Source organism: Dendropsophus ebraccatus, chromosome 5, assembly GCF_027789765.1.
Source record: "Dendropsophus ebraccatus isolate aDenEbr1 chromosome 5, aDenEbr1.pat, whole genome shotgun sequence".
NCBI lineage: Eukaryota > Metazoa > Chordata > Amphibia > Anura > Hylidae > Dendropsophus > Dendropsophus ebraccatus.
Window position 1 is genome coordinate 127,357,447 of NC_091458.1, and position 12,423 is coordinate 127,369,869.

The following is a 12,423-nucleotide window of genomic DNA, read 5'->3' on the forward strand; positions in this document are numbered from 1 at the left end:
ATCACATGGTACAGAAGGGAGGGGGAAGCTACACACTCCGGAGCAGAGCGTCCTGTAGCCTCTGTGTGACCCCTGATAGCAGCCATAAGCTGCAGCCAGAGATCAGTGACAGAGGCTGCAGGACGCTGTCTGTGCGCTCCTGCACCTAACAATCACTGTAACTGGGGCAGGGGGCCCCTGGGGGATGGGGGCCCTGGGCAACTGCCCTCTTTGCCCCCCCCTAACGCCGGCCCTGGCAAGACCCTCTATCTCCCCAGTGTACTTTTGAATTCCACCTTTAACTACCATTCAGTCACAGTGAACGGGTTCCATACATTTTTGTATCTCCGCAGCAGTCATGCAATGTAAACTAAAAAAATTTTGTGATAAGATGTTTCATTTGTTTCTCTCCCCACCTCAGTATGCTTTGGGGTTAACAGACATTTCATATAATCAATACTATTAGTATTAGTGATAGACAACATAAGTCAGTTTTGCTAAAGGAAATGTTTGGAAATTGTACAAATCATGTAAAATGAGATAAGGGGATGGGAACTTGAATCTCCTATAGCCTCATCCTAATGTCTTGGTTTATGTACGGTTATATTTCCTGGCGGGTTTAAGGGAATATGTCACTAAGTTTATGTAACCTTAAATGAGGGCAGCATAAACTAGTGACAGAAATGCTCAACAGATCGATGTTACTTTTTGTTCAACCATTCTCCTAATATGCAGGAGAATGGTATTCTTGCCACACCCCATCTCCCGCCTTCCAGCTGCTGATTGACAGTTCACTGCCTATACACAGCATGGAGAGATAACTGCCAATCAGCAGCTGGTCAGCTGATTCTTTTTGCTTTTCATGAATATCCAGGACTACCGGGCTCATGCACATAATGGAGAGGACTACTTATTGTCCATATTATTTAGGACGATATCTCAGAATTAGCTGCACAGAACAATGTAAGTAATACATCATTCTCTTCAGCTTCTGTCACTAGTTTATGCTACCTTTAGATAGGACGGCATAAACCTACTGACAGAGTCTCTTTAATATTGTCACTCACTTTCCATATAAGTTCTCAGTTCTCTTCGTAGGTTGCCTTCACACGTACCGGATCCACAGCGGATTTCACACTGCAAATTCGCAGCAAAATCTGCTGTGGATCCAGTGCCCATTCATCCCAGTGAGAATACAAACTCACGGCGGAACGGACATCCTGCTGCGTGTATGTAAATTAGCCCTCCCCGCTCCGGCTTGCTTTGGGGGTTTCCGGCTGGATGTCCCGCTCAGCCAATTAGTCGCTGCGGCAGGGCAGCACACTGATTGGCTGAGCGGGACGTCTAGCCGGGAACCTCCAAAGCAAGTCGGAGTGCGAAGCAGGTAATGTATGCTTTGGCCGGCGTGGGGTTAACTTACATACTCAATCCTGCTGCATGTATGTATTCTCAATGAGATGAATGGGCACTGGAGTCACTGTATAAAGGATTTCTTGGTGGTCTCACCCCTCGAAAATGCAAGTTACTGTTGGTGAACAGTGCTGTATGGGCGGGGCTTAACGGCTGTGGTACCATACATGTCGGTAGTAGTTAGGCAGCAGTGCCACCAACTGTCTCCTTGCTGTATTACATCAGTTAGGAAAAAGAAGAGTACTAGGTGAGCTGTGACAAAAGAATCAACCGAGGGGATTAAAGCTACAGGGTGCGTGAAAAGTGGAGCCTGCCCAAGGAGGTTGTGCGGTTATTGCAGAAGAAGCAGTGTATCAGACAGGGTGAGCCACTCAGTAGAGAGGAGACTGATCAGAGGAGAGAAACTGGAAAGTAAAGACTTGAGTTCATCTTGGCAGGAGTGGAGGGTAACATAGTCTCTTCTAGGTACTGACAAGCTGAGGGGTAATGCCTCGAGATACCCTTGGTCATTTCTAAGATCCAAAACATAGTGGCTTTTGGCTTGGCATGGATACTAATTTAAGGAGTCTAGTCTCATTGGTTAGTGACTATTCTCATAAAAGGGGTGATTCCATCTTTATCAAGGCTTCAAACACAGTAGTAACTCAACTTAGGCCATCAGCCATCTTTGAGGAACTGTACAGAAATTGGTTTGTAACCTAACATACCTTGAGAGCTGACTTATCTACCTGCACCTTACCAAGGGCGTCCCCGCCATATTGTCACCAATCGGACAGCAGTATTAGGAAGTTGGCCCCAGGGGGGAACCACAAAGGTCCACTACCCTGATCTCCATTACCACCAAACACTTAGGTGCCCCCCCCACCCAGGAGGGAGAGTGAAGGGAAGTGCCAGTGAGTAGAGTTATCCCCTGCAGAGACCCTCAGTATCCTGACCTGATAGCAGCTGAATTTTCAACCGCCAGAGTACCCCCTAAGGGTACATTTACATGTATAGGATCTGCTATAGATTTGTTGCTGTAGATACTGCATCAAATCTGCTGCAGATCCTGTACATATGAATGTACCCATAACCTCCCCCCCCAATGCTGTTTATGTAAGGGAAGTATCTTACTAATACAAAATGGCACTTACAATTGGGTGCTGTTTAGCAAACAGGAGCAGAATCTGTTTTGAGGCAGCTGTGTTCATGAACGTAACATACTCCCTCTCCTGTATCAAATTTGTAGTAGTCACAGTTTATTATATATGGTCTCTCGGCCCACGTCATTCCATTATGGTTCACAAAATTCCTCATTATATATGAACTGCTTATGACTTCAATTACGGGAAGTCTCTGTTCTTAGTCATAGCGACATAGACCTTAGTTACAAGTAGTTCTAAATGATAGTGTCTTCTTTGAGCAGGAGATATTGGATGCGGAAACAAGTACTAAATGTTAAACTGTTAAAATAAAAAAATAAAAATTACCCTGGTATACTAAACACAAGTAGTTTCCTGTTTTGGGAGGTAGTGGGAAGAGTTACAATGTTAAGGATTCCTAAAAATTTAATTTAAAGTGGAAAATGACATGTAATTCGGCATATTTTGTAAGGATGTTTGCTGTTAAAGTGGTGTTCCAGTCATAAAAAAGTTTTTATAACTTAGGGCCCTATTACACGAAACGTTAATCCTACGAATCAGACAGATTATCATTCCGTGTAATAGAGACATTAATAAGCCGATAAAACAATCAATCTACGGCTGATTGTTTCTTTAGGCCCAGACCTAAAACCATAAGCCGTCAACCGTGCACTGCTACGTGTAATAGCAATGCGGGAAATGGCGCTGGAACCGGGGAGGTAAGGGAACGTCATTCATCTTCATCCACCTCCTCCCTAGCCCAGAGTACCCCTTTAAATCATGGCGTGTGCCAATGGATGCTTCATGTACAGAGGTAATTACCCCCAGAGGTTTCTACAAAGCAATATGTAGGCTTTGCCATGTACCTGAGACCTTTTAAAAAAAAAAAAAAAAAGTTTAAACCTTAGCTACAGAAACACTGCCCAAACAATGGTCTTGGTTTTACATTATAGAAATATTAGAAAATTGTGGAGCTTTGAGGGCGCAGTGGTAAGAATGACCACAGGGCAATATTAGTAAAGCTTGAAAGAACATGTTAAAAATGTAGAGCATGTAAATACTGTTCTCGGTTTAGACTCTTTTCACACTGTGATTCTGCAGTGTTTGGCAGAGCTATATGTTAGGTATACTCCCCAATAGTGATGTCACAATGTTAAGGTTTTCAGTCTGATACTGATACCAACTTTATTATTGCAATACTCGATACCAATTTGATACTTATTAAAGTAAAGGGGGGGAAATGTATAGAGCAAGACTGGAAATGCGATAATTTTATAGTTTGGGCGATTGCGCGTGCAATAATACCAAATATATTTTGTTTTTTTTATTTTTAAAATGGCAAAAGTGGGGTGATTAGAACTTTTACCATAGTTTGAAAACTTTTTATTTTTACCCATTTTCTTAAGTTCCTATTAGGGACCTTTCATAATACATTCATAGATTGCTAATTCTGATCTATGCAGTGCTATAGTATAGCATAGATCAGTGCTCTGCGTGAGCCAAACTATTAGCAGAGACACACCGGCAGCCATGGAGGGTAAGCATAGACCTTAAGCTGTGATATGACCCATCGGCACCATGCAGTCACTTTGCGGGGGTGCCGATCGGACATCTAACAGGTACAGCACGTCATTCATCTATTTCAATGCTGCAGTTGCTTTACATTGCAACATTGAAAGGGCTATATGACTGCCACTAGCTGGATCACTAATGTCAGTCATTAGTAGAGATAAGCGAACCGGGTTCGGGTTCGAGTCCATCCAAACACGAACGATCGGCATTTGATTAGCGAGGGCTGCTGAACTTGCATAAAGCTCTAAGGTTGTCTGGAAAACATGGATACAGCCAATGACTATATCCATGTTTTCCACATAGCCTTAGGGCTTTATCCAAGTTCAGCAGTCACCGCTAATCAAATGCCAAAAGTTCGGGTTCGGATCGACTCGAGCATGCTCCAGGTTCGCGTATCTCTAGTCATTAGCAGTGGGGGTCTGCTACATATAGTAGCCAAACAAATACACATCCAGTTTACTGAAGTGGTTGGGGCTAGATTGGCATCTTTTCTCCAGTTGTAATATTTTGTCATGTTGTATAAATTATATTTACTTGTACCAGTGTAGCTGACAAGCTGAAGATGAGTTACAAATAGAGATGAGTGAACCTGGAGCATGCTCGAGTCAATCCGAACCCAAACTTTCGGCATCTGATTAGCGGTGGCTGCTGAAGTTGGATAAAGCCCTAAGACTATGTGGAAAACATGGATATAGTCATTGGCTGTATCCATGTTTTCCAGACAACCTTAGAGCTTTATCCAAGTTCAGCAGCCCCAGCTAATAAAAATGCTGATCGTTGGGGTTCGGATCGACTCGAACCCGGTTCGCTCATCTCTAGTAACAAACTGTCACATCCGCACACACACACCCTAGCTGTTAGGCAGTAGTGCCACCAGCAGTCTCCTACAGGAACTGCTTCTAGCTTGCTGGAAGGTTCTAGTAAGGGATGGAGCTATGTTAACCCCTTCAAGACAGAGCCCTTTGATGCACAAAAATCCGGGTCAAAATGCAATGTTCCTAGCCCGTTTTTTAAGGGCTAGTTGGGGTGTCATATTTTTTGCGCCATGATCTCCACTTTTAATAATATCATATTGGTGTAACAAAAAATTTTTGATCAAGTTTTTAAATTTTTTTTTTCTGATATAATTTTTAAAAAAATCAGCAATCCTGGTGGGGTTTTTTTTTGTGTTCATGCCGTCCACCGTGCGGGGACAATAATGTAATATTAATAGATCAGACAAGTCCGCAGGGTACGATATATAATGTTTATTTTTTTTTTTATACTTTTATTTTTATAATGGGCAAGGGGGTATATAAAACTTTTTATTGGGGGCAAGGGTATAAGGTTTTTTCTTAATACTTTTAAAAACTTTTTTTTAACACTTTTTTCACAGTAAAACATGCAATCATTAAATTGCATATACTGATCTATGCTATGCCATAGCATAACATAGATCAGTGTTATCAGCGATCTATGCCTAGAGCCTGCCTGAGAGCAGACTATGCACAGATAGCCGAACCAACAGGATGGAGGTAAGAGGCATGACTGCAAAGGTCCCGATCACTCAGGGACAGATGCAAAGACCACTCTGTCATCTTCCTTATAATCTAGTCTGCTGCACACATATAACATGGTATAAGGTTTCTTTTTCAATGGATCCAGCGGTATTGAATAGCAGAGAGGTCTTCAATATTTCATCCAGTAAACAAAACAGAAACCTCCCAAGCGGAGACCAAAATCACACTGTTGGACTGTGTTAAGGGGCCTATGGCTATATTTTATGTATAAAGTGGTGTGAAATTGGCCTTTGCTCTCAGCTGTGAGGTAGTTTTTTTTAACATTTAAAAGATGCAATGACAACTGTTATCCACTAGATGGCACATGTGAATACCAACTTTTAGAGCAGCTATCAAAGTAGTACGGTATATATATTATCCAGGGTGGCACCCAAGAAATTAACCTGGAGAAGGGGGTGTGAAGCTGCCTTTTGATTCCCAGTTCATCCTGTCCAACATAAGGACCAGTGATGGTAGTCATGGTCCATCCTCCTCCTTTTATCTAATAAGATGTGGACATTCAGGAGGTGAGCCCAGGATGGGATTAAAATTTTTAAAGGGTAAAGGAAAAGGAAGGGTAAAGGAAACCATCAATCCAGACATCTCTGGCGGAGGCTAAAATTCTTTGGATGTTGTAAGTGATTTGTTACATTTTAAATAGAGATGAGCGAACCGGGTTCGGGTTCGAGCCAATCCGAACCCGATCGTTCGGTATTTGATTAGCTGGGGCTGCTGAACTTGGATAAAGCTCTAAGGTTGTCTGGAAAACATGGATACAGCCAATGACTATATCCATGTTTTCCACATAGCCTTAGGGCTTTATCCAACTTCAGCAGCCCCCGCTAATCAAATGCCGAAAGTTCGGGTTCGGATCGACTCGAGCATGCTCGAGTTTCGCTCATTCGCTAGAGATTAGCAAATTTACAGTAGGATCGAATCAAGACTTTGGCTTCAAAAATCTGTCAGATAAATCTCTGTGTAAACGCACCATTTAGTTCGTTCATTAATTTTTCACCATATCCTGATTGTTGACTGTTCCATGTGTAAATATAGATACACGTATAGAAACGTTGAGAAACATGTATTAATGTCTATTCACATCCATAAAGTTGCACATTTTTGCACCAAGCCCTGCGGGGGAGGGGGCTCAGCATTGCGCAAAGAAAGGTGGGTCCTCTCTATGCACAAGATCTAAATTAACTTTGCAGCCAGGCATATAATTACCAAGGCTCCAGTCTTACTTAAAGGGGTTTCCAGCGCTACAAAAACATGGCCACTTTTCCCCCTACTGTTGTCTCCAGGCCAGGTGTGGTTTGCAATTAAGCTCTATTTACTTAAATGGAACTGAGTTTCAAAACCCCACTTAATCTGGAGACAACAGTAGGGGGAAAGTGGCCATGTTTTTGTAGCGCTGGATAACCACTTTAAGGACATCCTGCCCAGGAAGACATTTGTCATTCTTCTCTCGGGACTACCATCTGTCCTATCTTTTTGTGCAACTCTTCTTTTGCCTGCATAGTTTGCTGTCCGACATAGTCTCTGATCAAGGAGTACAGTTTACTTCCAGATTCTGAAGGGTGCTCTGATTACTAAAAATCAACTTGGACTACTCCTCTGGTTACCACCCACAGCTCAATGGCCAACGGGTAGAACGGGTGAACCAGACCGAGAAGAATTCAAAGGACTGGGCACAACTGTTCTCTTTCAATAAGAATTCAGGGGAATCTTCTGGATCTTCGCCTTCCTACACAGTGTTTGGGACGGGAAGTGGGAGGAACAGATGTTGTCCAACGTCTACTGAGGTTCTAGCAGCCAATTCCTCATTCATTGTACATAACATATGTTGGCCCTGTGCTCAAAGGAGCTTTCTTTTAAAGCAGATGAGAAGATTTCCCAACATACACCTTCATTTTTGTTTGGCTGGAAACCTCTGCATTGAAAGGGAAATCTCTATACAGTTAAAAAAAAATGTATATTTACATAGCCAGTTGGGAGCCAAAAGGACACGTAAGGCCTCTGTCAAGTGAACATGGGCCTATGAATATGTTGGATGTATGTGCCAGGATCATACATTAAGAGGCAGTGTGAACACTTATAGCATATATAGTTCTATTTTTATTTTTTTTTATATATAATTTGGGCTATTATTTATCACCTGTGATTTTTGTTACCTTGATAAAGTAGATTTTAGCAGTGTGTGTTGCCACATATTTTTTAAAGCCGTATAATGGCCATGTAAGTCTAAAAAAAACAAAAACATTCGGCCATTATGTTTACCATTTCATTTAATTTAACTGGAAAAGGTCTATGAAATTAAAGGAAATTTGTTACTTCTAAAATGCATATGCATTAGAGATGAGCGAACCTGGAGCATGCTCGAGTCCACCCGAACTTTCAGCATTTGATTAGCGGTGGCTGCTGAAGTTGGATAAAGCCCTAAGGCTATGTGGAAAACATGGATATAGTCATTGGCTGTATCCATGTTTTTCCAGACAACCTTAGAGCTTTATCCAAGTTCAGCAGCCCCAGCTAATCAAATGCCGAAAGTTCGGGTTCGGATCGACTCGAACCCGAACCCGGTTCGCTCATCTCTAATATGCATTTAAAGATACCACAGCTGCATATATTGCAACAGCACTTTAGTATGTCTAGCCCGCTGCTCCAAACCCCGCAAAAAGAGCATTTTATTGCCGTTTCAAAGTGGCAAAAAAGGAGTGTGACACCTCTCCATCTGCGTCACACTGCTTAGTCCTGCCTATCCCTTAGAAAGCCCTGCTCATGAATCATCAAGGCCGGGGACAGACTGGACAATGCAATGCAAATGGAGAAGCATTACGAGTAGAACACTTCTGCGGCGTGTTTTCAGTGTCCCTTTAAATGGGATATTCCCATCTTAACGTGTTATCCCCTATTCTAAGGATAGACTATAACTAAATCAGTTGGGCTCTGACCACCGAGACCTCTACTGTTACCAAGAATGGGGACACAACTGCTCCCGCAATTGTGCGCGGCCAGTACTCCATTCTCTATGGGGCTACCAAACATTTCTATGCACTGGATTAGGGAAATGTTGTGTGCCCCCCGATTTTAAATACTCAGATTTTCGTGTTACATACAGTACATAAATAGCAGCAACATGAACAACTTCAAAGCTTCAGACTTCAGATATAACAACTATGCATGGAATTAATGACACATAAGACCACTTTATTGAAACCATTTTATCGGTTTGTCTAGGGAACACAGTAACCAATACCTGGAATCATCAATCTATTCTATATGGTTTGGCATGGAGGATCGGTGGGACTGGTCAAGCAGTCAGGCATATCACTTCTAGTAGTGTCACAACACAATTTAGACCATCCATCCTGTTAACATTATTGATTTGGTGAGGAAAAACAAAAACAGCAGAGCAGACTTGTCAAAAACATTTCCACTCACCACATTACATTCACTTACTTACCTTGATCAATGCAAGGTACAAAAAAAATAATATATATATATATAACAAATAGTGCCAATATGTGCGGTTGAGGAGGACATATGTTTGCATCACTCAGGCAGAAGTTCTGGTTAACATTCCAAGTATTTTGTGTAAAGATTATGATGATGAGTGGACCTTAATAAATCTTAGAAATGTTAGGCCCTAAACATGTTACTCAAGGCCATAGTTTTGGCATTCATCACCCAAAGGTTATCTGTTTAATGGATACCTGGGCAAGCTCCAGTTACATCACTGTCCATTTATATAGCAGAAATAAAAATCCTCCCATTCCTTCCTCTAAGCTACCCTCAGAAAGACAGACACACATTTTCTATATTAAAGTGGACCTGTCAACAGGAAAACAAGTGTTAATAAGCCCATTACTAAATAGATCCTCTCATCTGGATTCTGGACATACAGGGGGCATTCCCCAGCACGGCATGAGCACAGGCTTTCTTATTCACATTATTTTACAGAAACTAGAAGGCATGGGCTGGCCTTACCTGGGCTTTTGCTGTGCTAGGGAATGCCCCCGGTACTTTTGGGCCTCATTTACATACTAATATAAAGGCCTATTGTTTTGCACTGGAAAAAAAACTAAAAAAAAAAAAAATGACTATTGCTGACTGGTCCACTTTAAAATGTGTATTGGGTGGCGGTCAACAGTACCACCACCCTGGCCGGCATGAGGGACGGCTGGAGCGGTTCGTCCGGCCTCCCGAAGATGTCGGCTGGGGTCGACAGTAATGCGGTGAGTATAATGCACCGCACTTTCAGGGTGGGGGCCCTTCACTTACATAACACACATTACAAAGTTGTATAACTTTGTAATGTGTGTTATTTTGTGAATAAATGTTTTGGCCGCACTACCCCTTTAAGGAAGGTGCAATGATATAACCGTCTACTATATATAAACAATTTCCACATACCGATCACACGTAAATGGACAGTTTCATAACTGGACTTTCCCCAGGTCTCCTCTCTAGGAGTGAGAATGAACCCAGACGTGCTTGAGGTTCACTTATCTCCACTTGGGATTTCTAAATCCAATATAAGGCCAAAATGAATGATGAACACGGACTTGCAGTTCTGCAGTTCTGTTCACAGAGGATTTACCCGGGATTAACAAAACATGAAATGAATGAAATACAAAACAGAAAATATAAGTTATACCCACAAATGATTATAGGTTTGTGCTTTACATAGAAAAGGTGAACTTTTGGTGATCTCACTAGTAGAAAAAATGGCAAGCTTGTTAGAAATCGGTAGGAGGGTAGAAAGCCAGGCAAGTCATGGGCACAGTACTGCTAATACCATTCAAACATGAGCACTGAATACTGATGTGGAAATCCCAGTTCACGATACACAAAGCTTCGGAACATTCCCCCACAAAAAAAGCAAAGGAAACAGATACTGTATAAAACTGCATGTGAAAAACAAAAAAACAGGAGAATGCATAATAAATGTAGTGAGAACCTGGTGGTAACAACTCTAGTTCTAAAAAAAAAAAAAAAAAAAAAACAAAAAACCATTTACTACAAACCCAGTTATAATAAGGAACCCAAATTTAAGAATTTCTCATTGGTCTACGGCTGATGACTAAAGTGGCGGATACAAATCCAGGCTCGGCATACGAAGTGCTGATGGTGCTGTACATGGTGACACTTTCTGTAGAGGCATTTGGCAACGGACAGTTCGGGTAGAGGATCAGTTTTTAAAACCAAGACACAAAAGGCACCTTGACAAGGCGTTCTCTGGAGAGATAATACGTTAAAATCCATATGGTAAGAGGGTAAGCAGTTGTGTTCTTAAATAATAATTTTATGCAAGGCATGAATACTGATCAAGATTTTGTTAAATTGGCTCTGGTTTCAGTTTTTCTGCTAGGAAGTCGTTGACAAAATTCTCCACAATATCCGGCGTTATTTCCTCCACATCCATGACATACTTTGCTCGGGCAGACATATCTAGTATGGTCAGCAGAGGTGCGGCTTCTGGGAGGTTAGTGAAATCCCGCAGGGAGTCCGTCATGTCATCCTGAAAGCATAAACACACATTATTTCCCGCAGTCAGGTATTTCTTATTGTTGTGATATGTTTGATCTTGTATAGACACGTCAAGCATAGAACAGCAAGGAAAGACTACATCTCATCCACTGCCTTACTACACATTACAATGTTTTACCATTCAGTGCATAAACTCAACCTCATAAAAGATCACAGCTTTATGGTGCGGACACCACTAAAGCCACTGAAAAAATTACTTCCAAAAGGCCTGTATTCCAGTCCCCTGGAGAAGCCCTCATCCTCCATCTCCAGTTGGCTCACAGCTCAGCTCTCTCCCCCCCCCCCCCCCACCTTTATTTCTCTCTTCTATCCTTTCCCCCTTTTCTCTAGTTCCCCTTTTCCCAGCTTCCATAGATTGGGGCCTGGCCCCTATCAGTGATGCCGACTACTGTTCTTATAAAGTGTATTTAGCCCTCTGACAGGTTACTCTTATTCTGATATTGTCTCGTCATTGAACCCTATTGCCTGGGCCTTCCTTAGGTTTGTTGTGTTCTGAATATATATGTTTATTAAATTCAGAATTAAAAGAAAAAGAAGTCAGAATACAGCAAATTTAAAGGGGTAGGTTCAGCCAAAAAAAAAAAAAAAATCAACTGGTGCCAGAAAGTGCCAGAGATTTGTAATTTACTTCTATTAAAAAAATCTCAAAATTTCCAGTACTTATCAGCTGCTATATGCTCTACAGGAAGTGAGCTTTTCCTTCCAATCTGACAGTGCTCTTTGCTGCCACCTCTGTTTCTGACAGGAACTGTCAAGAGTAGTAGCAAATCTCCATAGAAAACCTCTCCTGCTCTCCTGACTGGAAAGAATATCAATTCCTGCAGGATATACAGCAGCTGAACTGGAAGATTTGAGAAAAAAGATATTATTTTTTTTTATTTTTTTTTGCTGAACTACCCCTTTAAAGCGGCACTATCAGCAGATTACCTGAGAAGAGCAGGGCTGCTACTAAATCTTGTCTTCTGCCCCGCATTCGTACGATAGCTCCTAATTGCCCCTATGCTAATGAGGGGTTTAGGTTCAATGAGCTGCACAGAAATGAAGCGGTGCTAGAGCGGTGGACACTTGTGTGTTACGCTGGGTTCACATGCGTTTTTGCAATCCACTTTTACAATCCGTTTTTTTGCAAAAAACGGATGAAAAAAAACTGATGCATTTGTGTGCATCCGTTTTGATCCGTTTTTCCATTGTAAAAAAAACGGATCTGGTTTTTTTGACAGACACAGAAACGTAGCTGACACTATTTTTGTGTT

General features: G+C 41.8%; 1 protein-coding gene across 1 annotated transcript in view; it reads right to left on the reverse strand.

Moving 5' to 3' along the window:
* Positions 1–8,826: 8,826 nt before the first annotated feature.
* NXN (nucleoredoxin) overlaps positions 8,827–12,423 on the reverse strand; it is a 114,600-nt gene continuing 111,003 nt past the window's right edge. Inside the window, exon 8 of the mRNA XM_069971206.1 lies at positions 8,827–11,141. Coding sequence (XP_069827307.1) covers positions 10,959–11,141 — 183 coding nt within the window. The 3' untranslated portion in view covers positions 8,827–10,958. The remainder of the gene's footprint in view (positions 11,142–12,423) is intronic.